The sequence below is a fragment of the Gopherus flavomarginatus genome, chromosome 5 (genome assembly GCF_025201925.1).
Source record: "Gopherus flavomarginatus isolate rGopFla2 chromosome 5, rGopFla2.mat.asm, whole genome shotgun sequence".
Classification (NCBI taxonomy): Eukaryota; Metazoa; Chordata; order Testudines; family Testudinidae; genus Gopherus; species Gopherus flavomarginatus.
The window spans coordinates 158763336-158790313 of NC_066621.1; the positions used below are offsets into that span (position 1 = coordinate 158763336).

The 26978-nt window shown below is 48.9% G+C and overlaps 1 protein-coding gene across 1 annotated transcript; it reads left to right on the plus strand.

Moving 5' to 3' along the window:
• Window positions 1-1378: 1378 nt before the first annotated feature.
• Window positions 1379-18321, plus strand: FKBP3 (FKBP prolyl isomerase 3). The gene is made up of 7 exons (XM_050954744.1): window positions 1379-1516; window positions 2551-2652; window positions 5896-6003; window positions 7221-7356; window positions 8328-8395; window positions 12619-12716; window positions 18081-18321. The coding sequence occupies exons 1-7, from the start codon at window positions 1409-1411 to the stop codon at window positions 18133-18135; spliced, it is 675 nt and encodes a 224-aa protein (XP_050810701.1). The 5' UTR covers window positions 1379-1408; the 3' UTR covers window positions 18136-18321.
• Window positions 18322-26978: the final 8657 nt, after the last annotated feature.

Genomic DNA, 26978 nt, shown 5'->3' on the forward strand with positions numbered 1-26978 from the left:
ACATTCCGCTGCTGGTGAGTGCAGGCCCGGCCTTGCAGCATTCCTTAGGGGCGGGATGAGGCAGGGCTGGGGCGGAGCAGGGTCCAGATGAGGCAAAGGCGGAGCAGAGCGATGGCAGGAAGCCTGGGGAAGAGGCGGAGCAGGGTATGGAGCAGTATGCAGCTGCACAGGGCACCAGGAAATTTGGTGCCCCAAGTTTCCTGGTGCCTTATGCGGCTGCGTACTTTGCGTATGGGTAAGGACCGCCTTGCCTGTGATTCTATGATTTACTTACTTTACTTGCCCTGTTAGCTTTCTACCACTTTGAACAGCGTCACGGTAATAAAGTGAAGCACAATAAAGTTTCCACTGCAGAGTGCCAGTCACCACAAGATGTTGCTTCTCTTTCCTTGTACCTGCATATTTAATAGCTTCTTCATTCCTGTAGGTGGGTGTCTTGAGAGCAGCTCTTCCCTTCAGCCAGGAGGACCCAACTGCTAATCTTCAAGAGCTCTGTGTGGCTTGAAAGGTTGTCTCTTTCACCAACAGAAGTTGGTCCAATAACTATATTACGTCACCCACCTTGTTTCATAACATTCAAACTGTCCTTTGTCATTACCGGTACAACTTCACCCACACAATGGGGGTTGTACTGCTTTAATTATACCCAGAGAGTCAAAATGGATACAGGCTTACTCTACCTACCACCCCACTGGCCCTGCCCACCAACCCCCAGCTCCTCCCTTACCCCTTCAGCCCCTCCCATCAACCTCAGGCCCCTCTCTTACCCCTTCGGCACCGCCCACCAACCCCCAGCACCTCCCTCACCCCTTCGGCCCCTCCCACCAACCCAGGCCCCTCCCTTACCCCTTTGGCCCCGCCCACCAACCCAGGCCCTTCCCTTACCCCTTCGGCCCCGCCCACCAACCCAGGCCCCTCCCTTACCCCTTCGGCCCCGCCCACCAACCCCAGCACCTCCCTAACCCCTTCAACCCTGCCCACCAACCTAGGCCCCTCCCACCAGCCCAGGCCCCTCCTTTACCCCTTTGGCACCGCCCACCAACCCCAGGCCCCGCCCTTACCCCTTTGGCCCCGCCCTTACCCCTTCGGCACCGCCCACCAACCCCCAACACCTCACTCACACCTTCGGCCCCTCCCACCAACCCAGGCCCCTCCCTTACCCCTTCGGCCCCGCCCACCAACCCCAGCACCTCCCTAACCCCTTCGGCCCCGCCCACCAACCCAGGCCCCTCCCACCAGCCCAGGCCCCTCCTTTACCCCTTTGGCACCGCCCACCAACCCAGGCCCCGCCCTTACCCCTTCGGCCCCGCCCACCAACCCCCGGCAGTGTCCGCAAGGCGCTGCCGTGCCTGCACTTGGCCACGCGCTGCGCGGGAGCCGCTGCGGCGGAGTCCGGGGGCGCGGCAAGATGGCGGCGGCGGCCCCGCCGCGGCAGTGGAGCGCCGAGGAGCTGCGCAGCGAGGCGCTGCCCAAGAAGGACCTGATCAAGTTCCTGCAGGAGCACGCGGCGCAGGCGGTGCGGGGGAGGGGCGGGGCTCGCGGCGGGCCGCTCCCCAGGGCAGCTGCACAGAGCTCGGCCGGACCCTGCGGCCACCCAGACCGGCCCCCCCGCCTCTCCCCGGCCGGACCCCTCCCCGCCTCACCCCGACTGGATCTCACCATCCTCCCCCTCCGGCCGCACCCCACTGTCTGGACCTGTCTCCCTGGCCCACCCCCCCGTACCCCACCATTCGCCCCAGCCCCCCGCCTCACCCCGACTGGATCTCACCATCCTCCCCCTCCGGCCGCACCCCACTGTCTGGACCTGTCTCCCTGGCCCCACCTCCCCCGTACCCCACCATTCGCCCCAGCCCCCCCGCCTCACCCCGGCCGGACCTGCCCCCCCGCCTCACCCCGACTGGATCTCACCATCCTCCCCCTCCGGCCGCACCCCACTGTTTGGACCTGTCTCCCTGGCCCCACCTCCCCCGTACCCCACCATTCGCCCCAGCCCCCCCGCCTCCCCCCGGCCGGACCCCTCCCCGCCTCACCCCGACTGGATCTCACCATCCTCCCCCTCCGGCCGCACCCCACTGTCTGGACCTGTCTCCCTGGCCCCACCTCCCCCGTACCCCACCATTCGCCCCAGGCCCCCCCGCCTCACCTTGGCCGGACCGCATGAATCTCTCCAGCCCGCACCCCCTAACTCACCCTAGCTGGATCCCATGCCCACCCCTGACTCCCTCCTCCTGCCCAGCCCCCAGACTCCACCCCAGCAGGACCCCATGACCAGCCCCATCTCTGCCTTGGCTAGATTCCATGACAGACACACACACACCCCCGGGCTGCCTCCTCTCTTGACTCCACCAATGACACTTTCACCTCCCGATTCCACCCTGGCTGGGCGCACACCGCCCCAGCACCCCAAGGATGTGACAGGTCTATCCTCTGAGTGCAATCTGCCACCCCCAGCAATGCCAGCACCTTGGCACTTTTGGGGCAGACTGCAGGCATGACGCTCGACACGGAACGCCCTGCCAACTCAGCTAAATTTCCCCCTCTTGTCTCTAGTTTCTTGCAGAACACAAGTTACTGGGGCAAATAAAAAATGTGGCCAAGACTGCAACCAAAGACCAGTTAGTTACGGCCTATAACCAGCTCTTTGAAACTCAGGTGGGTACCTGCCTCTCCTGGGCCTGTGTGGGACAAAGTGCCCCTTGTTATAGTGCTTGCTTGTGACTGAGAACACAGATGGTTTTCACTCTAGCCTCATTTCCGTTTTCTCCAAACCATTTGCCTGTTTGGCTGAATTGTTCTGTAGCTGAAGCATATTTTTGTTTTTGAAACTGAGCAAAATTTTTGCTGCTTTTCATTTGTGTGGGAAAATAGTCTTCATCTATTTAAAGGGATACTGTCAACTTCACAGTCACACTTGCAGTGGAATAGTGTGTGCCTGTTGTGACTCCTAAGGCAGTCATTTTTAATTGAAAGATGAGATTTTTCTCTGTCCTTCTCTTTATGTGTTTGACAGCACTCCCTATAGTCAATTCCATCATTTGTTGATCATTTGTTCTTCCCCTCTCATGCACACTTTTGCTAATAACTTTAGCAACAAAATTGGAACTGAAGAGAGAGATGGTGTGTGCTCATAGAGGAAGGGGCTAGAGGGGAAAGTCTGATACTGCTTTCAGATCTCAGCAAAGGGCCTTCTGAACATCATTATGGGAACAGAAATACCCAGATATTTGATAAAAATAACTTTAAAATTATGTGCATGTTATTTATACGGTGTGCTATCAGAAACACTACTTGTTCACGTTAGTTGAAAAAAAAACAAGTTGATAGAACTTTTTAAAAGGGTATTACCATGATTCACAGAATAACACAAACACGGATAAAGTTTGATAGCTGACACTTGGTATATAAGCAGCTCTCAGTGAGTGGTGGTTTTGCTGGGTTTTGAATTTTTCCTTTGACCCATCAAAATCCAGAGCATCTGAATATATATATTTTTTTAATCTAGAGGAACATATTTTGAATGTGCATGCCCCTCAAAACAAATTAAGATAACCAGTCATGCAAATTCATCCTGTGCATCTTCATTTGTCAGAAACAGTGTGACATCTTTTATCCTTTATAAATATCCTGCATTATTATACGTATTTAAATAACTTTCAGTTTGCAGTGTTTTAGCCATGTTGATCCCAGGTTATTAGGGAGATAGGGTGGGTGAGGTGGTATATTTTATTGGACCAATTTCTGGTGGTGAAAGAGGCCAGCTTTCAAGCTACACAGGCTCTTCAGGTTTGGGAAAGGTACTCAAAGCATTGCAACTAAATACAAGGTAGAACAGATTGCTTAGTGTAAGTAGTTACATATTCTAATCTAAGAGACCATTCAAGCTAAAGCGGCCCTTTAGTACCCCCCATAGCACACCTCTCAAGATCCCTGGGTCCTGCACATGCCTATCACAACAGGCGGCATACTTCATCCAGTACACTAAATGCTCCCATAACAACTTTGTGGGTGAAAGCAGACAGTCACTATTCTCTTGAATGAACTCTCACAGAAAAATGGTAGAAGATCACCTGTGGGCACTTTTCATGAAATGATCTGACCTCAGTTCTCATCGTCAAAGGAAACCTGTACAACACCTTCAAAAGACGAGCCTGGGAGCTTGAATTCATAATTATGCTAGACATTAAAAAAAATCATGGTCATAATAAAGACACTGGATTCCAGGCTTATGACAACATTCTGTAACCCACTAATCCTCCTCCTTTGTCTTAGGACTGGAGCAGTGTTATCTGGCCACTTCGCCTTGAATGGTCTTTTAGAGTATGTTAACTCCTTATGCAGGACCGGCTTTAGGCCCATTTGCCCGATTCCTGGGAATCGGGCCCCGCGCCTAAGAGGGCCCCATGCTTTAGGCGCCTTTTAAATTTTTTTACTTACCCTGGCTGCGGTCTGCTCCGGGGTCTTCCATGGCCCCGCTCCCCTGACCAAAGCGCCGGCGGGAGCGTGGCTGCCCCGCGGCCCCGGCGGGAGCTCCGGCCAGAGCACCGCAAGCCCCGTGGCCCCGGCTGGAGATCCAGGCCCTTTAAATAGCCCCCAGAGCCCTGGGGTAGCAGGAGGCTCTGGGGGCTATTTAAAGGGCTAGGGCTCCAGCTGCCTCTGTCACCCCGGTCCTTTAAATAGCTGCCAGAGCCCCACCACCCCCATGCATTCCCCAGGGCTCCCGCGGCTATTTAAAAGGTCTGGGGCGGGGTAGAAGCAGGGGAGCCCCGGGCCCTTTAAATAGCCTCCAGAGCCCTGGGATAGCGGGGGGCTTGGGGGCTTTTTAAAGGGCCGGGGCTACAGCTGCCTCTGCTGCACTCCCTGCCCTGCCCGTGCCTGCACCAGCCCCGCCCCCCGCTGCCTGCAGCCAGCTCTGCACCCCCTGCCCACAGCCAGCCCCTACCAAACCCCCTGCCCTGTCTCCAGCCAACCCCTGCCACACACCCCTGCCCGCACCCCTGCACTACCCGCCCTGCCCTGTCTCCAGCCAGCCCCTGCTGCACCCCCCTGCCTGAAGCCAGCCAGTCCCATACTCCTGTCTCCAGCCCTGCCAACCCCTGCTGCACCCCCCTGTGGCCCTGCCTGAAGCCAGCCCGCCCCACACTCCCCTGTCTCCAGCCAGCCCCACACCCCTTGCCCTGCCTGCAGCCAGACCCTACCTCCAGTCAGCCCCTGCCCTGCCTCGAACCAGCTCTATGGCCACTGCTGCCCTGCAGTTCCCAGGCCGGTAACCTGCACACCTGCTTCAATGAGGGGGGCAGGAAGCAGTGGGGACCCACACATGTGCACACCCCCAGGGAGTGGCGGGGACTCACACATGTGAAACGGCAGTCATTAATAACCAATCAACAGCATATATGATGCAATGTACATAATATATAATTTTATTATTTATGTAGTTATGGAAAGTAAATAATACATGGAAGAAATGGAAGGCTTTTTTTACACTTTTTTCTTTTTAAGTCATCCCTGCCAGGGCCCCGCCGAAAGTGTTCGAATTGGGCCCCGCACTTCCTAAAGCCGGCCCTGTACTTATGCTAAACAATCTGTTCCACCTTGTATTTAGCTGTGACACTCTAAGTACCTTTCCCAGATCCGAAGAACTCTTTGTAGCTTGAAAGCTTCTTTTTCACCCACAGAAGTTGGTCCAATAAAGGATATTACCTCACTCCCCTTGTCTCCCTTGTATTTCAGTTACATTATAGAGCCTTAATACTGCTGACTATTGGAATCCATGGTTGTTTTGCCTCCAGAATTGGTCCTTAAGTATATAAAACCTGTAAAGTAGATTTTTGACAGCCTTCTGAAGGATTTCCTATCCTGTTATGTAGCAGGTAATGATAAATGCTTTCCTTACAGCGCTTTAAAGGCACGGAGAGTGCAGAGAAAGTGACGGAACAGGTAAAGAATATCAAGATTGATGAAGACAAGGCAAAAGAAACTAAGCCTGAAGAGACTGTTGATGAGGTTTGTATAGAAAACTACTTTCTTAGATTAGAACGATTGCCTGAGTCAGTGATTCTTAACCTGGGGTGCACACACCTGCTGGGGGTGCGAGACATGCCAGTTTTTTTAGAAGGTAAATCATCAAAAACACAAATTAAGCACAGGCACATAAGTACAACTACTTTGTTTCATCAAGCCGATGTGTTTATTAACATTATACATTTTTTTAATGATTACTGTAATATGCAAACAAATATATCTAGGTTTAAGGGGTGCGAGAACATATTTTGATTTTTGATAAGGGGTGCGAGGACATATTTTGAGAACCAAAGGGGTGCAGGCTGCAGTAAAGGTTAAGAATCACTGGCCTATGTAGTAGCACAAACGCTTTTGAAACCGTGAATGATAAAAGGTAGAGAATTTGAGTGGGCTGGGTTGAGGAGAATTGCTAATAGTGTGCGCAGCCTGGAATGGATTCAGACATTGATTCTGAAATTGTTTAAAGTGAACAGAACAGTTCTTGCAGTGAAGTGATATGGTGGACAAACATTCACTAGTGAGATCTTTGGTTGGATGGCAATATCCAAGCAGAAAGTGTTAATATTACTGCAGAATGTTTCTTTTATGGGTACAATCTATCCCCTCAGCATTTTCTCTCTTGTTGGAATAGTCACCAGCTGGACAGGGGTACATTTGAGGGCCAAAACCCTAATGAAGAAACTTTCAGTGATGTTAAGAGAGCTGATCAACTTAGCATACAAACTGGTAAAGAGAAATTGAGTGCTCTTGGCTTGCTTTCTCACCAGAAGTGACTGCAGTGAAGTGTTTATTTACAAGTTGTTCTTCATAAGTCTGTATTTGCAGTTTTCTTGAAGACCCTCATCTGATTAAAAAATTGGACCTTGATTCAACTTCTCACTTATCCAGCATATTTTGAGCCAGTAGTCATTCTCATGCAGATTTCTCTCCAAAGTTTTAAATAACTTGGACGTCAGGACCAATCTTGGTTTGGCATAGACTACATTTATATAACCCTTTCCTTCCCAAAGGATGCTGAAGTACGGTACAGACTATATTAATTTAAAAGCATATATGGGTGCTGTTCACCTTAGTATCTGAAAGTGGTTCATTCAGTGGCTTAAACTCAATTAACTTCAGCTGGTCCATCTTGTGCTTTGTTGGTAACTTGGGATGAGTCATTAAAGTTGTGGTAATTCTCTATTTCTGTCTTAATTTAGGGTCCACCAAAATATACGAAGTCAATTCTGAAAAAGGGGGATAAAACTAACTTCCCCAAAAAAGGAGATGTTGTTCATTGCTGGTATACGGGAAAGTTACAGGATGGGACTGTCTTCGATACCAATATTCAAACAAGTAAGGTCACACGGATAACAAGGTCTTGCAGGTTTAAAGAGTTCAGATAGTTTACACTACATAGGAGTGGAAAAAATTAGCTGGAACGCTAGTCACCACGTTGTCTTGTTGGACAGTGTTTATGCTTCTTAAAGGCTTGAATGGCCTGGGTCCTCAGAAACTGCTTCTGCCCACGTGTCCTGTTGAGATCAGGGTTGTCTTGCTGTCAGTTCTTGGGATGAATCTTTCCAAGAGAGAAAACAGGGTATACTCTGAGGACTCACTTTTATAACATGATCCCTGCATCTTGCCATAGGCTAAGTATGGTATTTCCAGGCCATGGATAGTGTGAGAGATACTGATTTAATCAGGCCTGTGGCTCTGCAGAGGGGCAGAGATAAAGGCTTTTAATTCAGAAAACTCTGTTTAGCTATAGAACCTGAGTGGTGGTAGCTTATTTAGCTCCCCAAGCAGACAGCTGGTATAATATTTATCAGTTTAATGCAGAGCTTTGGGGAGAAGCATGTAAAACACATAGCTTATGGGGGAGACAAGTGCTAGAAATGTACATTTTGCAGCAGTTTTATAGCACTGTTAAAAGTAATAGGTTGTAATTGCAATACTATGCAAGGTTCAGCTCACTGTTTTACAATCTGCTTTTCTACTCCAGACACGCCATAGAAAGAGATCTCTGTTTGTTACATCAATATCCGCTCTGGTGTTGGTGCAACTTAACTGATTTAAAGAAACTATGGGCACTTGCATCAAGACTGAATTTGCCCCCATTGTTTTTCTATTTAGCTGCTATTTTGAATGATTACATTATATGAAACATGGACAAATCCATTTAAAGCTCATCTATAATGTATATCGTGGGGCAGTAGATGCTTGTGGTGCATAACCGTAGTGGTAGTTCTAATCAGAAATATTAGTGTGAGCTATTTAAGGATTTAACTCTGGCTGAGTAAATCCTATATACAAGTGTCTTTCAGGTTCAAAGAAGAAAAAAGGAGCCAAACCTTTAAGCTTCAAAGTTGGTGTAGGAAAAGTTATCAGAGGCGTAAGTAAACCATATAAAAGTGTGTCAAAGTCTGATGAAGTCCTTGGTCTGTAGGATTACCCCTTGATGTGCATCTGTTGGGTGCATCTCTGGATTGTCTAGGGAAGTAAGTGAGTTTACAGCTCTTATGCCAGTAATGTGTTATATTTCAGGTTTTATATAAATGCTCTTCTCTAACTTCTCAGTCTAGGCCCTCCCCATAACTAAACCTGTGGACAGCAATATTAGAGTGTATGATCTTTGGGTCAGAGATAGTGTTTTAGATATGTCTACTGCACTTAGCATGGTGAGCCTTGATTGGAGCCCCTGCGTGTGACAGGCTGCGTTCACAAAGACATCTAACTGCTTGGGGTCCTACCATCTAGTAGAATTCACAGCCCTGAGTGAGGTGCCTAAGAAAGGGATTCTCAGAACTCGGCAAGCTGAGTGGGGAAGCACCTAAGCAGAAGTGTGAAATGCAGAAGAAAGGACAGGCGCTTAGGGCCCAGATCCACAGTGGTATGCAGGTGCCTAATCCCCATGGGCCCAGACCTTAGGCACCTGATAGACATCTCTCTCTGCTTGGAATTCTCCACTGTGATACCTCTCCTGGAGTCAGGGCCTAAGTGACATCAGCCCTTTCATGTGATATGGAGAGGGACAGGCCACCATCCCACTGTAGCCAATAGCCCAGTGGTCAGGGCACTCATGTGGGATGCAAGGGTCCTGTTTTCAGATCCCTGGGAGGAGGTCTCCCATGTTCCAATTGAGAGCCCTACTGCGGCGGGGTGTGATTCTCTACAAGTAATTAATATTCATTAGGCCAGAGAGAGAGAGTTAGCGAGTATCTCAGTACCCAAATGGTTGGTGAGTCAGGTTCAGGTCCCTGCTCCAGTGAATAGTCAGGTTTTTTTTACACAGTGGACCAGCACCAACAGAAGAGAGAGACCAGCCACAGACTAGTCAGGCACTCTCCTGGGATGTGGGGGTCCTGGGCCCAAGTCTCTGATCTAGATCAGGCTGAGGAGCCATCACACTAGCCAGGTCAGGGCCCTAACCATGGAGCTGTTGGGTATTCTGATACAGATAGACAGCCCCCAGAATTCCCAGCTTTGCCCTGGGCTGTTGTATGCAGGTCAGGTCTGCTGAGAGCAGACCAGATGCCCAGCAGGTGAGAGATGCGGAGGAATCTGATAAGGCTTGTGTCAAGGTTCTTTCCCCACTTTGAACTTTAGAGTACAAAAGTGGGGACCTGCATGAACACTTCTAAGCTTAATTACTAGCTTAGATCTGGTACGCTGCCACCAGCCAGAAATTCAGTGTCTGGCACACTCCCTGTCCCCCCAGAACCTTCCCTGGGGAACACAGATCCAATCCCCTTGGATCTTAAAACAAGGAGAAATTAATCATCCCACCTCCTTTCCCCCCTCCAGACTTTCCCCTCCCTGGGTTGCCTTGAGAGGCTTCCCACAGATCCAAACTCCTTGGATCTTAAAACAAGGAGGAATTAACCATCCCGCTTCCTCTCCCACCCCCCACCAATCCCTGGTGAGTTTAGATCCAGTCCCCTTGGATCTTAAAACAAGGAAAATCAATCAGATTCTTAAAAAGAAAATTTTTACTTTTTTCTTTCTTTAATTAAAAGCTATCTCTGTAAAATCAGGATGGAAAATGCTTTACAGGGTACTCAGATTCATGTAGACCAGAGGGGAGCCCCCCCAGCCTTAGATTCAAAGTTTCAGCAAACAGAGGTAAAAATCCTTCCAGCAAAAAGAAACATTTACAAGTTGAGAAAAAAAGCATAAGACTAATCCACCTTGCCTGGCTATTACTTACAATTTTGAAACATGAAAGACTGATTCAGAAAGATTTGGAGAGCTTGGATGTACGTCTGGTCCCTCTTAGTCCCAAGAGCGAACAACAAACAAAACAAAAACAAACAAAACAAAAAGCACAAACAAAGACTTCCCTGCACCAAGATTTGAAAGTATCTTGTCCCCTATTGGTCCTCTGATCAGGTGTCAGCCAGGTTTACTGAGCTTTTTAACCCTTTACGGGTAAAAGAGATATTAACCCTTAACCATCTGTTTATGACAGCTTGCCTGAGCCAGGACTCCAGCCGGCTTGCCCACCACTGGAAACCTATGCACGTAGTGGTGATTTAGGTGCCTAGAATAGTGGTAGCCAGACTTTAACAACCTGTGGACCCCTTTACTAACATGTCAAGTCTTGCGAACCCCTCCTAAAAACAAATATTTCCAGGGATTTTCTCCTTTACTTGAGTATAAATTATAAAAGCATGCTTATTACACACTATTTACTATTTATTAATTATCATTACAGTATTTTTATAACATTATGAAAACAGCAACACTCTTCTAAGATCTCTTTCGTAGCTTGTATCACTTTGAATAAGCCTGTTATAAGACAAGGCTCCTATGTTTCATCAAGGAGTATCAGATGTGAAACACCACAAAGGTATTTAAGAAGCCAACTCAAAGATCTCCTCCTACACAAGCATTCAGGTCTTGAGCAGTCCAGGCAAACAACTTGTTCTTCATAACCATTTTAAAAACAAGACTAGCTGCCTATTTAATTTTAAAAACAGCAAAAAATATCCACCTCCCTTTCCATTTCTTATAAGGAGTCTTAAAGTTGAAATCTCAGTGTGATAGACATGCTTGCTTTGATCTGCTTAGCTCTTGGAAGTCCAGGGGCTCCAGGCTGCTGGCCCCATGTTGCCCAGAGTCCCTAGGGACAGTTCTCTCCGCCATTAGGGATTTTTTTCCCCGAGAACCCCCTGTAACATTTTGTGAATCCCCAGGGGTTCACGAACCCCAGTTTGGGAACCACTGGCCTAAGGATTTGGTGGCATTTGAGTGGTAGTTGTGCCTAAAGAAGTATCTAGGCACCCAAGTTTCTTGTGCATCTAGCTCTACCACAGTGCAGTATGTGCTGGTTCCAGTAACCCGACAAGTCAGTCAGCATATCCTTGTCTCCCACCAGAGCCCCTCTTCTACACACTCAGTCACTCCTCATGCCAAAGCTAAACAGACAAGCTAAACAGTATCCTGGAAGTCCCCACGCTCTGGTGCGTGTCGTATTGTCAGAAGAACAGTTGTGTGTCTGGATTTCACTTCAGAACTCTGAAGAGCTGATCACACTTCTTTGTACTTAAGCTTGATCCTTGCACAGGGCACAGCATGGAGCTCCAGATTGTCACTAGTGCACGTGAAGGCTGCTTTTAAAAGAATGGGTAGCTGGGTATAGTCCTCTGGGCAAAGCAGATGTGTGAAGCCCTTTACACAACTGTCTGCCTACTTTCCCTAGAGAGCCTAGAGAATGGGGGCAGGTGTGGATGTAGTGTGGGTGTGTCTGAGGAGATGGTGGTGTATCCTCTTACAATGAAATGCTTCGCTACAGCCCTGCTCTTTGCCTCCCATCTGCTAGTGGGCAGCAGGAACTTGGTGGCTTCTCAGTGCAGGATCAGTTCCTCACTAGTGCTGTGTATCACCGCTGTGGCTCTGCGTGGATGTACTGTGACAGCTAGTCGGGGTAGGGGACCCCCAAAATGTCGTTGGTCTTGTGCCCACTGCTGCAAGGAAACACTTGTTTCAGTTTTTTGTTACAAACTTTAGTGTTGCTGTGACACTTCCATGCTTGGATTGTTGCCATAACCTCAAACAGCTGAGATCTGAACACCACCTGTTCATTGTGATAAGCTGATACGGTGCTAAACTCTGAAGACTAGCTAAGAAGTTTGGCATGGGGCGGGACAAGCACTGAGATAAAATTAGTATCAAACTTTATAAAGCCTGGCTGGATAACAGCTTATCTGTACATCCCAAAATAAGTGGAATCTCTAAAAACAAACACTCTGAGTTTCATACTCTTATTGAAATAAGAAAGATTCAGCCTACTAATATCTCCACATTAGGGGGATAATAACCTTCGAGACTAGTTTCCACTGTTCTGTGTGTTCCTGGGCTATAAATCCCGATCAGTGGCAGTAAATCCTAGACCAGCTCTTGAGCAGGTGTTACTGTGGAACATTTTCATTTTTTAAAAGGAAAAGTCCAGTTGTCAATCACTACTGCTTGGAAGGCCATCTGCAGTTAGTTAAGCTGCAAGCTGGGAAGCATTTACTGGCTCAGAGCCCAGGCACTTAAAAGGATAGAGTTGGAAATATGGAATTCATATTGGTTTTTGAAGTTCATATTACAACATAGTTTTTTTTTTTTTAGTGGGATGAAGCTCTGTTGACGATGTCTAAAGGGGAGAAGGCTCATCTGGAAATTGAACCTGAATGGGCTTATGGGAAGAAAGGACAGCCTGATGCCAAGTATCCTTTTACTTGAAAATATGAACAGGATTGAATGTACCTTTTGGGAATGTACTTGTTGTTCTTAAAGTCTCTGTGCAGTAAGATCTTTCCTTCTGGAAACATATAACCAAGGCAAAGATGGATTTCTGGCAGGGTGTACCTTGGCAACACAGTGCTTGAGACAATGGTGTAGGTAGGAAGGGTTTAGATTTATTAGAAACTGGGGAAACTTTTGGGATGGAGGAGCCTATACAGGAAAGATTGGCTCCACCTAAACCAAAGTGGATCCAGACTGCTGGCACTTAACATTAAAAAGGTTGCAGAGCAGTTTTTAAACTAAGAGCTGGGGGAAAGCCAATTGCTGCAGAGGAGCACATGGATCGGACAGAGACCTCTCTTAGAGAAGAGTCTATTGATAGAGATTCTGTAGGTTTTAGTCAGGAGGTGATGATGGAAGAGGATAAAGTAAGGGCCAGATCAGACGAGAAACATTCACATAAAAAAGAATCTGACACATCAGAAAAGGGCAGACAGATAAACAGCGACAAGTTTTTAAAGTGCTTGTACACAAATGCTAGAAGTCTGAATAAGATTGGTGAACTAGAGTGCCTTGTGTTAAAGGAGGATATTGATATAATGGGCATCACAGAAACTTGGTGGAATGAGGACAATCAATAGGACACAATCATTCCAGGGTACAAAATATATCGGAAGGACAGAGCAGGTCGTGCCGGGGAGGAGGGGGGAGAGGGGAGTGACACTATATGTAAAAGAAAATGTAGAATCAAATGAAGTAAAAATCTTAAACGAATCCACATGTTCCATAGAATCTCTATGGACAGTAATTCCATGCTCTAATAAGAATATAACAGTAAGGATCTATTATCGACCACCTGACCCAAACAATGATAGTGATGATGAAATGCTAAGGGAAATTAGAGAGGCTGTCAAAATAAGGAACTCAGTAATAGTGGGGGATTTCGGTTGTCCCCATATTGACTAGGTACATGTCACCTCAGGATGAAATGCAGACACTAAATTTCTCGATACTTTAAATGGCTGCTTCTTGGAGCAGCTGGTACAGTAACCCACAAGGGGAGAGGCAATTCTCAGTCCAGTCCTGAGTGGAGCACAGGATCTGGTCCAAGAGGTAACTATAACAGGACCGCTTGGAAATAGTGACCATAATGTAACAATATTTAACATTCTTGTGGTGGGAAGAACATCTCAACAGCCCAACACTGTGGCATTTAATTTCAGAAAGAGGAACTATGCAAAAATGAGGGTTAGTTAAACAGAAATTAAAAGTATCAGAGGGGTAGCTGTGTTAGTCTGGATCTGTAAAAGCAGCAAAGAATCCTGTGGCACCTTATAGACTAACAGTCACTCCCATGCATCTGAAGAAATGGGTATTCACCTACGAAAGCTCGTGCTCCAAAACGTCTGTTAGTCTATAAGGTGCCACAGGATTCTTTGCTGCTTTTACAGAAATTAAAAGGTGCAGTGACTAGAGTGAAATCCCTGCAAGCTGCATGGACTCTTTTCAAAGACACCATAATAGACGCCCAACTTAAATGTATACCCCAATTTAAAAAACACAGTAAAAGAACTAAAAAAGAGCCACCATGAATTAATAACCATGTAAAAGTAGCAGTGAGAGATAAAAAGGCATCTTTTAAAAAGTGGAAGTCGAATCCTAGTGAGGTAAATAGAAAGGAACATAAACACTGCCAAATTAAGTGTAAAAATTTAATAAGAAACTCCAAAAAGGAGTTTGAAGAACAGCTAGCCAAAAACTCCAAAAGTAATAACAAAATGTTTAAGTACATCAGAAACAGGAAGCCTGCTAAACAACCAGCGGGGCCCCTGGGTGATCGAGCTACAAAAGGAATGCTTAAAGATGATAGTCATTGCGGAAAAACTACATGAATTCTTTGCTTCCGTCTTCACGGCTGAGGATGTTAGAGAGATTCCCAAACCTGAGCTGCCTTTTGTAAGTGACAAATCTGAGGAACTGTCACAGATTGAGGTGTCACTAGAGGAGGTTTTGGAATTAACTTAAAACTTAACAGTAACAAGTCACCAGGACCAGATGGCATTCACCCAAGAGTTCTGAAAAGAACTCAGATGTGAAACTGCAGAACTATTAACTATGGTTTGTAACCTGTCCTTTAAATTGGCTTCTGTACCCAATGACTGGAAGATAGCTAACATAACACCAATATTTAAAAAGGGCTCCAGAGGTGATCCAAGCAATTACAGACCAGTAAGTCTAACATCAGTACTGGGCAAATTAGTTGAAACAATCGTAAAGAATAAAATTCAGACACATAGAAGAACATAAATTGTTGGACAAAAGTCAACATGGTTTCTGTAAAGGGAAATCGTGTCTTACTAATCTATTAGAGTTCTTTGAAGGGGTCAACAAACGTGGACAAGGTGTACTTGAACTTTCAGGAAGCCTTTGATAAGATTCCTCATCACAGGCTCTTAAGCAAAGTAAGCTGCCATGGGACAAGAGTTAAGTTTCTTTCGTGGATCAGTAACTGGTTAAAAGGAGGGTGACCATATTTCCCTATGCTGAATATAGGACACCTGGTAAAATAACTTGTATTCAAGCAAGTTCAATGGCAATCAGTGAGAACTGTGCAGTACAAACATTCAAATTAACATCCAGTTGACTGAGCCCCTGTTAAAAAAAAAAAAAAATCCAACTCCACAGTATTTCTTTTTATTTACCTTCTTATCTTTAAAGCTTTAGGGTTCACATGGGGAGAGGTGACATACACTCCCATACACCTCTCACATGGGCCGTGGGTGATCAACTGACCTGACCCTCCCTGCCCAGCCCTCTCCGCCCTCAGTGCCTGCCTGGGCCTTTGGGACAGACCTGCCTCTCCTGGTACCTGGCATGTGGGGTGCACACAGGGTCACATGCCTCCCCCTCCCCCCAGATTTCTGCCAGGGTTCACACCAGAATGTAGCCGGCAGCAACCTTTCAGCACTGTGTGGGAGGGAAGGGATGGGATGGGATCTGCTTCCAGCTGTGGGCAAGGGATGACCTGGCCTGAGTCTCTGCAGAGCTTATCTCTTCTCCCCTTCCCCAGTGGCTGGAAGCAGCTTGTCCCTTCCTGCCTGCACAGTGTTGAAAGGCACCTGACATCTCCAGGCTGCTGCTGGCCACCAAGATAACCTAGCTACTCTCTGTCTCCTGGTTACGGTGCAGGCAGGAAGGGGTTAAGCCCTATGGATGCATTGTGCACCAGAGAACCTGACTGCAGGGGCTTCAGCAAACCTGAGCAGGGGAGAGTGCCTAGGAGACAGAGCAGCCCTTCACCCCTTGGGGGCAAGATCCAGGGCAGGGGTGGGGGGTGAAGAGGGTACTAAGCCCTTATCTGTGGGGCTGCTGTGGAGCCTGAAGGTTCAGCGTGCAAACAGGCTGGAAATTGCTTGTCCCCCCACTCCAGAGCTTTGCTGAGGGGTGGAGAGGCTGCCTTGTGCTAGTGCTTTGTGGGGCTTTGGCACATGCAGGGCTTGGCTCCTCCTGGCCAGTGCCCTAGGCTGGAGGGTCTTGGGCTTTCCCGGGGTGCCGACCCAGCCAGAGGCAGTGGGGGGAAGGAAGGAGCCTGCCGGCCAGGCTGTTGGTGAGCTGAGTGCTCCGACCAGGGGCTGGTTCTCCGCACAGCTCTGGGAGTGGCATGCGCCCCGCTGGGGAGGATATGGGGGAGCAGCAGGGCTGGGGAGGGGGTGAAAGGGCAAAGCAGAGGACAGCGAGAGGGGGAGCATGTAAAGGGCCAATGGGTGGGCAGCAGAGATGACATGTAACTGGCTGCTACCTGGCGTCTGCTCCCACTCACCAGCTACCGCAGTGTGGGCTGTCTGGAAACAGGATGGGGGGTGGGTCCCTGCTGGCCAAGGGCCAGCATGGAGCAGGGGGAGCGGCTGTCCCCATGCACTGCCTCTTCACCCCATCGCCAGCCTTGCACAGCCACCCTCATCGCTGGCCACTGGACCCCCCACTCACCACGGGTGGGTGGGCGGCTGGTGAGTAGTGAACTGGCCAGCAGCAGGATGTGCCAGTACTGTTGGGGATGGGAAACAGAAAATACCGGATAATTTGCCTGTTTTTAAGAAGTTGGGACACCTGCAAGCAGGGCTTAAATATGGGACTGTCCCTTTAAAAATGGGACACGTCACACTAGTTAAAAGAGACACAAGCACAGTCAATCAGTGGAACTCCTTGATCGGATGTTATGAAGGTCAAAACTATAACTGGGTTCAAAAAAGATAAGATCATGGAGGACAGGTCCATCAATGGCTATTAGCCAAGATGGTCAGGGATGCAGCCCCATGCTCTGGGTGTCCCTAAACCTGTGACTGCCAGAAGCTGGGAATGGATGATGGGCTGGATCACTTGATTACCTATTCTGTTCATTCTCGCTGGCAGTGACCACCGTCAGAAGACTGGACTACATGGACCACTGGTCTGACCCAGTCTGGTCATTCTTATGTTCTTACCAGTCAGGAGGTGGGAGACAGCGAGAAGTCTGCTGCCATTGCTTCAGCAGCAGTTAGGAAGCGAGGCAGTAGTGAGATTCAGATGCGCTTATGTTCCAGGATGCCTCTGGATGGAGGACACAAGGAGCAAATGGGAGTAGGCTGACCTGCTGAACACTCGCTACATCCTACTTGGCTCTGTTCCTTGCTAGCTGGTAGGAGGAGAAAGGAAAAATGCCCCTTCTTTGTTTCCAGCCTCGCAACTTGTCCCCCCTTTCCCAGAATAATGGAAAGGAGACAGGAATCCCACTGCAAAACTGCTCGGCAGACTCCTAGCAGTGTCCCCTCCCCCCCGCTGACATGACTGTTTGGAGGCTACAGTTCTCCCCTTGCTCCTGCTTTCTGGCTCTTTTTGGACCTGCCAATGAGACATGTCGATGCTCTGTCCAGAATCTTGTGCTACTTTCGCCCCACCTTCCTTCTAGAAGCTAAATCAGCACCATTAATAGTACCCTAAAATGGGAAGAGTTATGGGGTTATACTCCTGACTTGCTTACGTCACTACCCTAACTGGGCTTTACAAGAGGGAAAGTCTCATGCCACAAGCATTTCATTAAGAGCTTGTGGAAACCTGCCTGCCAAACGGTTGGCACTGAGTGTTTCATATGATCACTGCCATGTTATAGATACAGTGAGTGATTTAATAGCTTGGTTTTAGTATATAAACTAGTGGAGGTGAAAACTTCTTGCCAGAGGTTACTGAAATGTCAAACTTAACTTTGAAGAGTCAGGTTGAACAGCTGGGGGTAAATCACAAGTTATGTCTAGCCAGGTTATACATCCACCTGGATTGTATTAAAAAGTCTTTAACTCTTGTGCAAACAGGATTCCTCCAAACGCAAAGCTCTTTTTCGAAGTTGAATTGGTGGATATTGATTGATATGAAGAATTTGTTTCTTCAGTGCTGTGAATTCATCAATAAGTGAGAAGACATCTGTCCACTGCAGTTCTGTTCTTACAGCTTCAGGAAATAGTCCCAACGGTGGCCTTCTGTTTTGAAAATCATTTTGTTTTTCCCCCAATTGCTGTACAGTAAAACATCACTAAAGAAAATAGATTATACATACAGGTAGTTTAACTGACTTTTTTTTCGCTTGTGCTTCCATACTTCAGTAAACTTATCTGGAAAATCTGTTGTTCTGCAGTGGAAGCGGACACTGGGTTTATTTGTACATGTGATTTACACAATCTGTTGCAACCAGCGGGAAGGGAAACACACAAATTTTGTCAGCATTTTTTCCCTCCCTGTTGGCCTGGATGCTAAACATTCCCTCCTATGCTGTTGTACTCTCTGCCTTCCATTAAGCCCCACAGCAGTGCCTGGTTCAGATCCATGTAAGCTGGGTCTTTCTTTCCACTTTTGTAGTTTAGCTCACGGAAAACACTGTTTAAGGCTCAGCACGCAATGTATTAGCCTCTTCAGCCTTGCCAACCTCTTACTGCAGTTGGCTAAGTTGTCTTTAGTTTAGCTTCCTGATCACAGCAGTGACATGAGTGAATTTTTTTTTTAGTGGTCAGCAAACTGGACTCTATTTGGAAAGGAGGGAGGGTGGAAAGAAACACCACTAAGAAAGAAATGAGTAAGAAGCTCATAGTAACCTTCCAGGCATTGCTCAAGATTTAGCTGAACCCTCTGGAGGTGACAGCATCTGGTTCTTCTTGACCTTTTTGGAACAATTGACCAAGGGTTGCTGTGGATTCTCCATCTGACAATTTTAAAATCCAGAATGGATGTTTTGTGGGAGTTGGGGAGAGCATGTACTTAACTTTTCTGTGTCTAAGTTTCCCCATCTATGAAGTGCATTATGTGCTTACCTCCTCATTTTAAGACTTTCAGATACACAATAGAGGTGGTATCTAGGGTTGATTTGCATTTGTTTTTTATACATCGGAAATGTGGCGTCCCAAGCGTTGCAGTATTGAAAGAGTAAGAGGTCCATGCGGTGGTGGTATACCTACAGAGTTTACAGCTGAGTGAAGTCAGGGAGCAGGTTTGCAAGGTGGTTGTGTCAGGCCTGGTCAGGCAAACCCCACAATCCCATCTCATTGCTCTGGTGACTAGGTTGAGCACTGCAGAATACCAACTATGTTTTGTAGCCTTGACTTCCATTGTAGGACTCTTGTATTGCTGCTTCAGAATTTAGGTCTTCTCAACTAACAACCATCTGGCATCTGGGGATGTGAGGCAGATCCAGCAGTAGAAAATTACATACAAGTTTTACATACTCAATACTGCCATACTAGTCTCTCATGGAGGTTTAATATAAGGTGTCTGGGGGTATGGCTACACTTACAGTTTTGCAGCGCTGGTAGTTACAGATGTGTTCGTACAGCTGTGTAGGGCCAGCGCTGCAGGGTGGCCACACTGACAGCTACCAGCGCTGCAGTGTGGCCACATTTACAGCACTTGCAGCGCTGTTGGGAGTGGTGCATTGTGGGCAGCTATCCCACAGAGCACCTCGTCCCATTTTGGCGCTGTGGCTTGTGGGAAGGGGAAGGAAGTGTGCGGGTCTTTCCGCTTCCTGTTCCAACGCCCCGTGGTGCTTTGCTACATATTCCGAGCAGTTTGGCGGCATTGTGATTCTACAGCGCGATTTCTGAGATTTCTGTTACAAATGGAGCCTGAGCTGCTGAGGACCTTGCTGATGAATGTTGCCAGCACATCACGCATGGCAGTGGAGCTATTCCTTCAGCTGCAAAGTGACAGTGAGGAGTCAGACGATGATATTGAAACGCCTGACGCTCAAGACACTCAATTGCTTGTGGCAGTAACAGACGTGCTCAGCACCATGGAACGGCGCCTTTGGGCTCGGGAAACCAGCACTGAGTGGTGGGATCACATCGTCCTGCAAGCCTGGGATGACGAGCAGTGGCTACAGAACTTTCGGATGAGAAAAGCCACTTTCATGGCACTGTGTGCTGAGCTCGCCCCTACCCTGCGGCGCAGGGACACGAGATTGGGAGCTGCCCTGCCAGTGGAGAAGCGGGTGGCTATTGCAATCTGGAAGCTGGCAACTCCAGACAGCTACCGATCGTTGGCGAACCAGTTTGGAGTGGGAAAGTCCACCGTTGGAATGGTGCTGATGCAAGTTTGCACAGCCATTAATCGCACCCTGCTAAGAAGAACTGCGACTCTGGGGAACGTGCAGGACATTGTGGATGGCTTTGCAGAAATGGGTTTCCCTAACTGTGGAGGGGCAATAGATGGGATGCATATTCCTATTCTGTCCCCACCCCACCTGGCATCAGAGTACGTTAATCGCAAGGGGTATTTCTCCGTGGTTCTGCAAGCGCTTGTGGATCACCGTGGGCGTTTCACTGACATTTACTCAGGATGGCCTGGAAAGGTGCACGATGCACGCATCTTTCGGAACAGTGCCCTGTTCAGGAGGCTGAGGGCCGGGACTTTTTTCCCAGACCACAAGATCACAGTAGGTGACGTCGAAATGCCCACTGTGATTCTTGGAAACCCCGCTTACCCCTTAATGCCATGGCTCATGAAACCGTATACAGGGAAGCTTGACAGGAGCAAGGACCAGTTCAACTACAGGCTGAGCCGGTGCAGAATGACTGTGGAGTGTGCTTTTGGCCGTTTGAAAGCCCGCTGGAGGTGTCTTTATGGGAAGCTAGATTTGGGGGAAAGCAGCATCTCCGCTGTTATATCCGTGTGCTGTACCCTCCATAATATTTGTGAAGGGAAGGGTGAAAGATTCAGTGAGGAATGGACCTCCGAGGTTCGACGCCTAGAGGATGAATTTGCACAGCCAGAGAGTAAGGCTACTAGGGAGGCCCAGGAAAGGGCTTCAAGGATTAGGGATGCTTTAAGGGAGCAATTTGATGCTGAGAGCCAACAGTAATGTTTGGTGCCTTTGCTGTGCTCCTTTCTACCTTGGGATACAATATTTACCACTTCCTGCAATAATAAAACGTATTGTAAAAGCCATAAAATCCTTTATTCAAAGTACAGTACATAAAAGGCCAGGGGGGTTAGGGTGGTGGACTGTACATTCAGAGGTTTGAATATGTCCTGTTTTGATTACTGTTCAATGTCTGCTGCACTTCAGGATTACTACGCTGCAGGGTAATGGGGGTGGAGTGCACAGGGTAAGAATTATAGTTATCAGGGCTGGTAGGTGATCGTACAGGTGTTGGGGGCAGCTGGGGGTAATAAGAAACTGGCTGCTGGAGAAAGGTGCAAATACAGTATTTTGTGCAAATACTGGGGAACAAGAAAGAGAGCTTTGGGAGGGGTGTGGGTTACCACGGTACAGATCTGCCTGCATGGCTACGAGAGACTCAAGCCTCCTGGCTCGCCAAACTGAGTCTTTTATCATCTGCTTTGAGGTTTTTTTGATAGCCAATTCCTTTCTCCTGCTTTCTGTTTGCCTCCATTCATACACTTTCTCTCTCCATTCCTGTCTTCCTATTTTCTCTGTTGTAGTGAATCATAACTGCTTTGATCAATTCTTCTTTTGATTTTCGGGGATTTTTTCTCAAGTTCTGCAACCGACGTGAGGCCGGTGATCCGGCTGCATTAGTCAGGGTCACTAAAATAAACATAGATAGAAACATGTAATACACAGAGGCTACATGGTTTATTATCACACAATGAAGGAGTTTTTAGACTTTTTGTAGCATCCTTCCCACATACCTCACATAGCACAGAGAGGGCAGGGAAGCGAAGGCATGGCGAGCAATGGGGTGAGTGTTTCTGCCCCGACTGCACCGGGGAGGGGGAATTGACCGATGGGTCACTGGGGTTTATCTGCACTGGGTTCAGGAGGTAGCTGGTGTCCTGCACAGGGGACAGTAGTGAACAGGAAGGTGGCGAGCTGCTGGCGGGGGGGGCGGTCCGCGTAACTGCCGGCCTGCTGGTGAAGGGGGGGGGGAAAACCGGAGGGCACCGCAGGGCTGGCTGCCTGCTGGGAAGGGTGGGGGAAGACCGGAGCGCACCGCGGGGCTGTTTACGTGCTGGGAACGGGGGGGGGGGGGAGACCGGAGGGCTCCATGGGGCTGGCTGCCTGCTGGGAAGGGGGTGGGGAGACCGGAGCGCACCGCGGGGCTGGATGCCTGCTGGGAGGGGGGGGGGAAGACCGGAGCGCACCGCGGGGCTGGATGCCTGCTGGGAGGGGGGGGAAGACCGGAGCGCACCGCGGGGCTGGCTACGTGCTGGGAAGGGGGTGGGGAGACCGGAGCGCACCGCGGGGCTGGATGCCTGCTGGGAGGGGGGGGAAGACCGGAGTGCACCGCGGGGCTGGCTACGTGCTGGGAGGTGGGGGGGAGACCGGAGCGCACCGCGGGGCTGGATGCCTGCTGGGAGGGGGGGGAAGACCGGAGCGCACCGCGGGGCTGGCTGGCTGCCTGCTGGGAGGGGGAGGTGGGGAACACCAGAACGCACCGCGGGGCTGGGGGGGGAACGCGAACCTGGCGCCCTGCACTCAAGTATCCCTAAATTCTCAACAGGGTTTCCTACTGCCAGATATATCACTGCTGCGTGTTACCTGGGAAGAGAGGGAGGGTCTTCTACAGCAATGTGGATTCCGCCCTGGCCCCTATGCAGCTTGCCTGTGTGCAGCCATGGTCACCCCACCCCTCGCTGCACAGTGGATCGGACAATTTAGCCTGACCGGGACAAGGACCACAGTGGCTCTCCCGATAAACTTGAGAAAGCACATTGCGCACGCTCTGGCTGCAACTTTTCAAGAGATTACCGAGGCAGATTACAGAGACGTGATAGAGCAAATCAATGGGCTATTCCACGTTTAGGCATGCATGCAGGCAGCCATAACCCAAACCCTCCTCTCCCAAAACATAAAAATCTGCTTACCCCGAGCACGCTCCTCTGGTTCTTCCTCACCAGCAACTTCCCGCTGCTGCGACTGGCTAGCCTCCTCCTGGCTTGAGAAGAGCTCCTGGCTGCATGCCTCCTGGGACTCCGGGGTGTCTCCCTCCACGCCAGTAGCCTCACTCTCTGCTTCCTCTACACCCTCCCCCACTTCTCCCTGCTCTGAACTCTCCATCGTGGTCCTCGGATTGGCAGTGGGGTCACACCCAAGTATGGCATCCAGCTCCTTGTAAAAACGGCAGGTTGTGGGGGCAGCTCCTGAGCAGCGATTTCCCTCACGGGCTTTGCAGTAAGCACTCCTCAGCTCTTTTATTTTGACCCTGCACTGCAACGCGTCCCGTTCATGGCCCCTTCTCAGCAAGGACTGTGATATCTGCCCATAGGTATCATAATTTCTCCTGGAGCGCAGCTGTGCTTGCACAGCCTCCTCACCCCAAACACTGATGAGGTCCTGCAGCTCAGAATTGTTCCATGCTGGGGCTCGTTTGGGGCGTGGAGGCATGGTCGCTGATTGATTGAATGATTGATTGCACTCCACACCCGGCTGAGCAAACAGGAAGGGGATTTTTAAAATTCCAGGGGGCATTTAAAGGAGGGGTCAGCTGAGCCCAGGGCAGTGGAGTGTGCATGATTACCAGAGAGGCTTCTAAGGTATGCTGGGATACCTCCTTATACCCCGGAGGTCAATAAAAGCGCTGGTGGGCGTCCACACTTGCTGACCAGCGCTGGATCACCAGCGCTGGAATCCCTACACCTGAGGCTCGACCGAGTGTACAGCCAGCGCTGCAACCAGGGAGTTGCAGCGCTGGCCGTGCTTTGCAAGTGTGGCCACATCCTAAGTTGCAGCGCTGTAACCCCCTCACCAGCGCTGCAACTCTCTAGTGTAGCCAAGCCCTGGGTGAGGATGGTTAAGTTCCTTGAGATCTCCACCGCAAGATTCCAGGATTGTTAACTATGCATGTCACTCTGAACCTTATATCTGCAGAAAGACATGGTGGGTGAGGTAATGTTATTGGAGCAATGTCTGTTGGTGAAAATGAAGCTTATACAGAGCTCTTCATTAGGTCTAGGAAAGGTACTTAGCTGGGATCTACAAATACTGATTTGTCAGCATAACAGGCTTTGTCTACACTAGCACTTTCCTTGTTAAAGCTTTTGTCAGGTGTGTGAAAAAATGCCCCTCTGAGCAAAAGTTTTAACGATGCAAAGTGCTGGTATGGAGAGAGCTTCATTGGCAGGAACTGCTCTCCGGGCAACAAAGCTACTGCCCCTTGTCAGGTGGTTTTATTTTGTTGTTGGGTGAGAGCTCTCCTAGCCCCAAAGAGCAGCTGTACTGCCTGTTGTAAGGTATATGGTGTAGACGCAGCCGAAGTCGCTCAGGGAAATACACCTTGAGCAACAGTTATACCACCATAAGTCCTGGTGTAGACAGCGCAATGGTGATAGGAGGGCTTCTCCCATCAACATAGCTCCTACCTCTCCGTGAGGTGGAGTACCTGCCCCTGGAGACGCTCTCCTGTCAGCACGGGGAGCACCTTCACTAAATGCTCCAGGGGCACAACTGCAGCCCTGTAAGTGCAGACAAGCACTTAGTGTCACAGCTTAATACAAGGTAAAACAAATTGTTAATTCCTTTGCTTAACTGCCTATTTCACCTTGAATGGTTTCTTGTAATGTGTTAACAGCTCCCCATCAGAGGACAAAGGAGAGTTAGTAGGTACAGATGGTTCTAGTACACCTTAAATCCAGTGTCTTTATGGGGGTCTAGGATAGATGTCTATAGCTGTCAGCGTGAAGTGATGGAAACAGCTACAACTGTAGTTGAGAGCTCTTGTTCAGATCATCACTAGGGCTTGCAGTGTGTTCTCATCCAACTTAAGTTCTCAGCCAGTTTTGGCTTTTAAAAAAAAAAAGCAAAAAACCACCACCACCACCCATGAGCTGTGTGACAGCTTCAGCTTTCAAGCACCAGCAAACACTTAAAAGAAATTGTTCACTTGTGGGTCAAATCCTTTGCTAGTATATCTAAACATTAATTTATGATTTGATGCGTAGCTGCAGGGGTTATACACAATTTTTCAACAGTAGTAAACAGACCAGAATAAAAGACACTCATTAGGAGCCATCAGTAATTAATGGTACATAATTTAAAGCATTTTTAGGCACATAAGGTCCCTTCCAGTTCAGCCTAGAAAAGTTTTTTCTAATTTGAAGGTTTAGGTGCTGTATGTGGACAGACACATAAGAGTTTCCTGAATCCAGTTCAGGTCCACATGGCATATCATAAATCAAAAGCTAGATAAGCCCAAAGCACTCTCCTCCCATACTTCCTCCCCCTTAAACTGTAGATCAGGTCTGCACAACATGCAGCCCCTGGGGGCTCACTGTGCAGCCCGCGGGTGGCGAGTAGGCAAGCAGCGGGTGAGGGAGGGGGGCCGTGGCGGAGGGAATGGGTGAGGCGGCGAGCGGGTGGGCAGTGGGGGGGGGGGCAAGTGAGACAGAGAAGGGGGGGCTGAAGAGGCAAGCAGGCAGTGGCAGGGGGGTGAGGTGAGCCAGAGGGGTGGGGGGCTGAGGAGGTGAGCAAGGAGCTAGTGGCTGACCTGTTCTCCTGATCTGGTCTGGCTCCCATCCCCTCTCCAAGGGTTGCAGCTGGCTGGAGGTGCTGCCTTCCTCAGTCACACCTCATTCATTCAACAGGGCAACTGATTACAGAGTTGGGGGGAAGATCTTATTCTACTTCTAGCAAAGAGACATTTTTCTTTTACCTTAATTATACTACCTTAGGGGCCCGTTATAACATATTACCAAGCTTCAATACTGCTGTTTCGGTGGGGCAGCGCTGGGGCAGGAGGGTTTGTTTCTGTGGGGCAGGCGGTTCGCGGGGGGGGCAAGTATTTCAGGGGGGCCTGGGGTGTTGTTTCAAGGGGGCTTGGCAGGGTCGGGGGGTTCAGCCCTCAGCTGTTTTCTTTGGAGTAATATGGCCCTCACCCCTTTACAAGTTGTGCAGGCCTGCTGTAGATGGAACTTAAAAGGTACATTTGCACCTCCACTGTATAGGGGTTTAGTTCAAATCCCTGCACCTATCTAGATGACACCTCTCCCCCTCTCACACACTTTTAATTCAGCACAATATGTGCTATAAGAATGCTGCTCAAAAGTGTGCTCTACAAAGCTTAACCCTAGAGGTGGCCTCTAGAAGAGAACAAGTGGAGAACCTCTGTGCTGCAGAAGTTCCGTGTGCACTTCAAAATACCAGTGACTTGCTAGCTTAATTTTGGTGTTCAAACCCCATCTGCATTATAGGAGAGCAAAGGTCAATGTAGAACCTCAGTTAATAGTACTTCCATTTTTAAAAGATGTTTTTGCCCAGAGTTGGTTGATTTTAAACCTAGGGTGACCAGACATTCCGATAAAATTGATATTTGAGTGGTTGTCCCACGTCCCGACTGATCTTTGGTCGGGATGTAATTTGTCCCGATATTTCGCTCTGCTGGCAGCACTGAGGTGGGTTTTTTTGCAGTCCGCTGGCAGACATCCCCCCCCCCCCCCCAGTGTGTCCCGCTATTTCTTCATCTCATCTGGTCATCCTATTTAAACCATAGAAAATGTGGTAGTAGTAGTTGCATTGTTAAGGACATAGGTACATCACACTGCAATTAAACACCCTGGCTGTCATGTCAGCTGACTTGGGCCTGAGCTCAACTGTCAACACTGCAATTTTATAGCCCCATGAGCCTTAGGCAACTGACAGAGACCAGCTGGGGGTGTTTAACTGCAGTGTAGACACACACACGTTTTTCAACTGCATAACACTGAGTTTTGACATTCACAAAGTTTTAATGGGATAGCAAAGAGAAAATCCAACAAAGCTCAGAGAA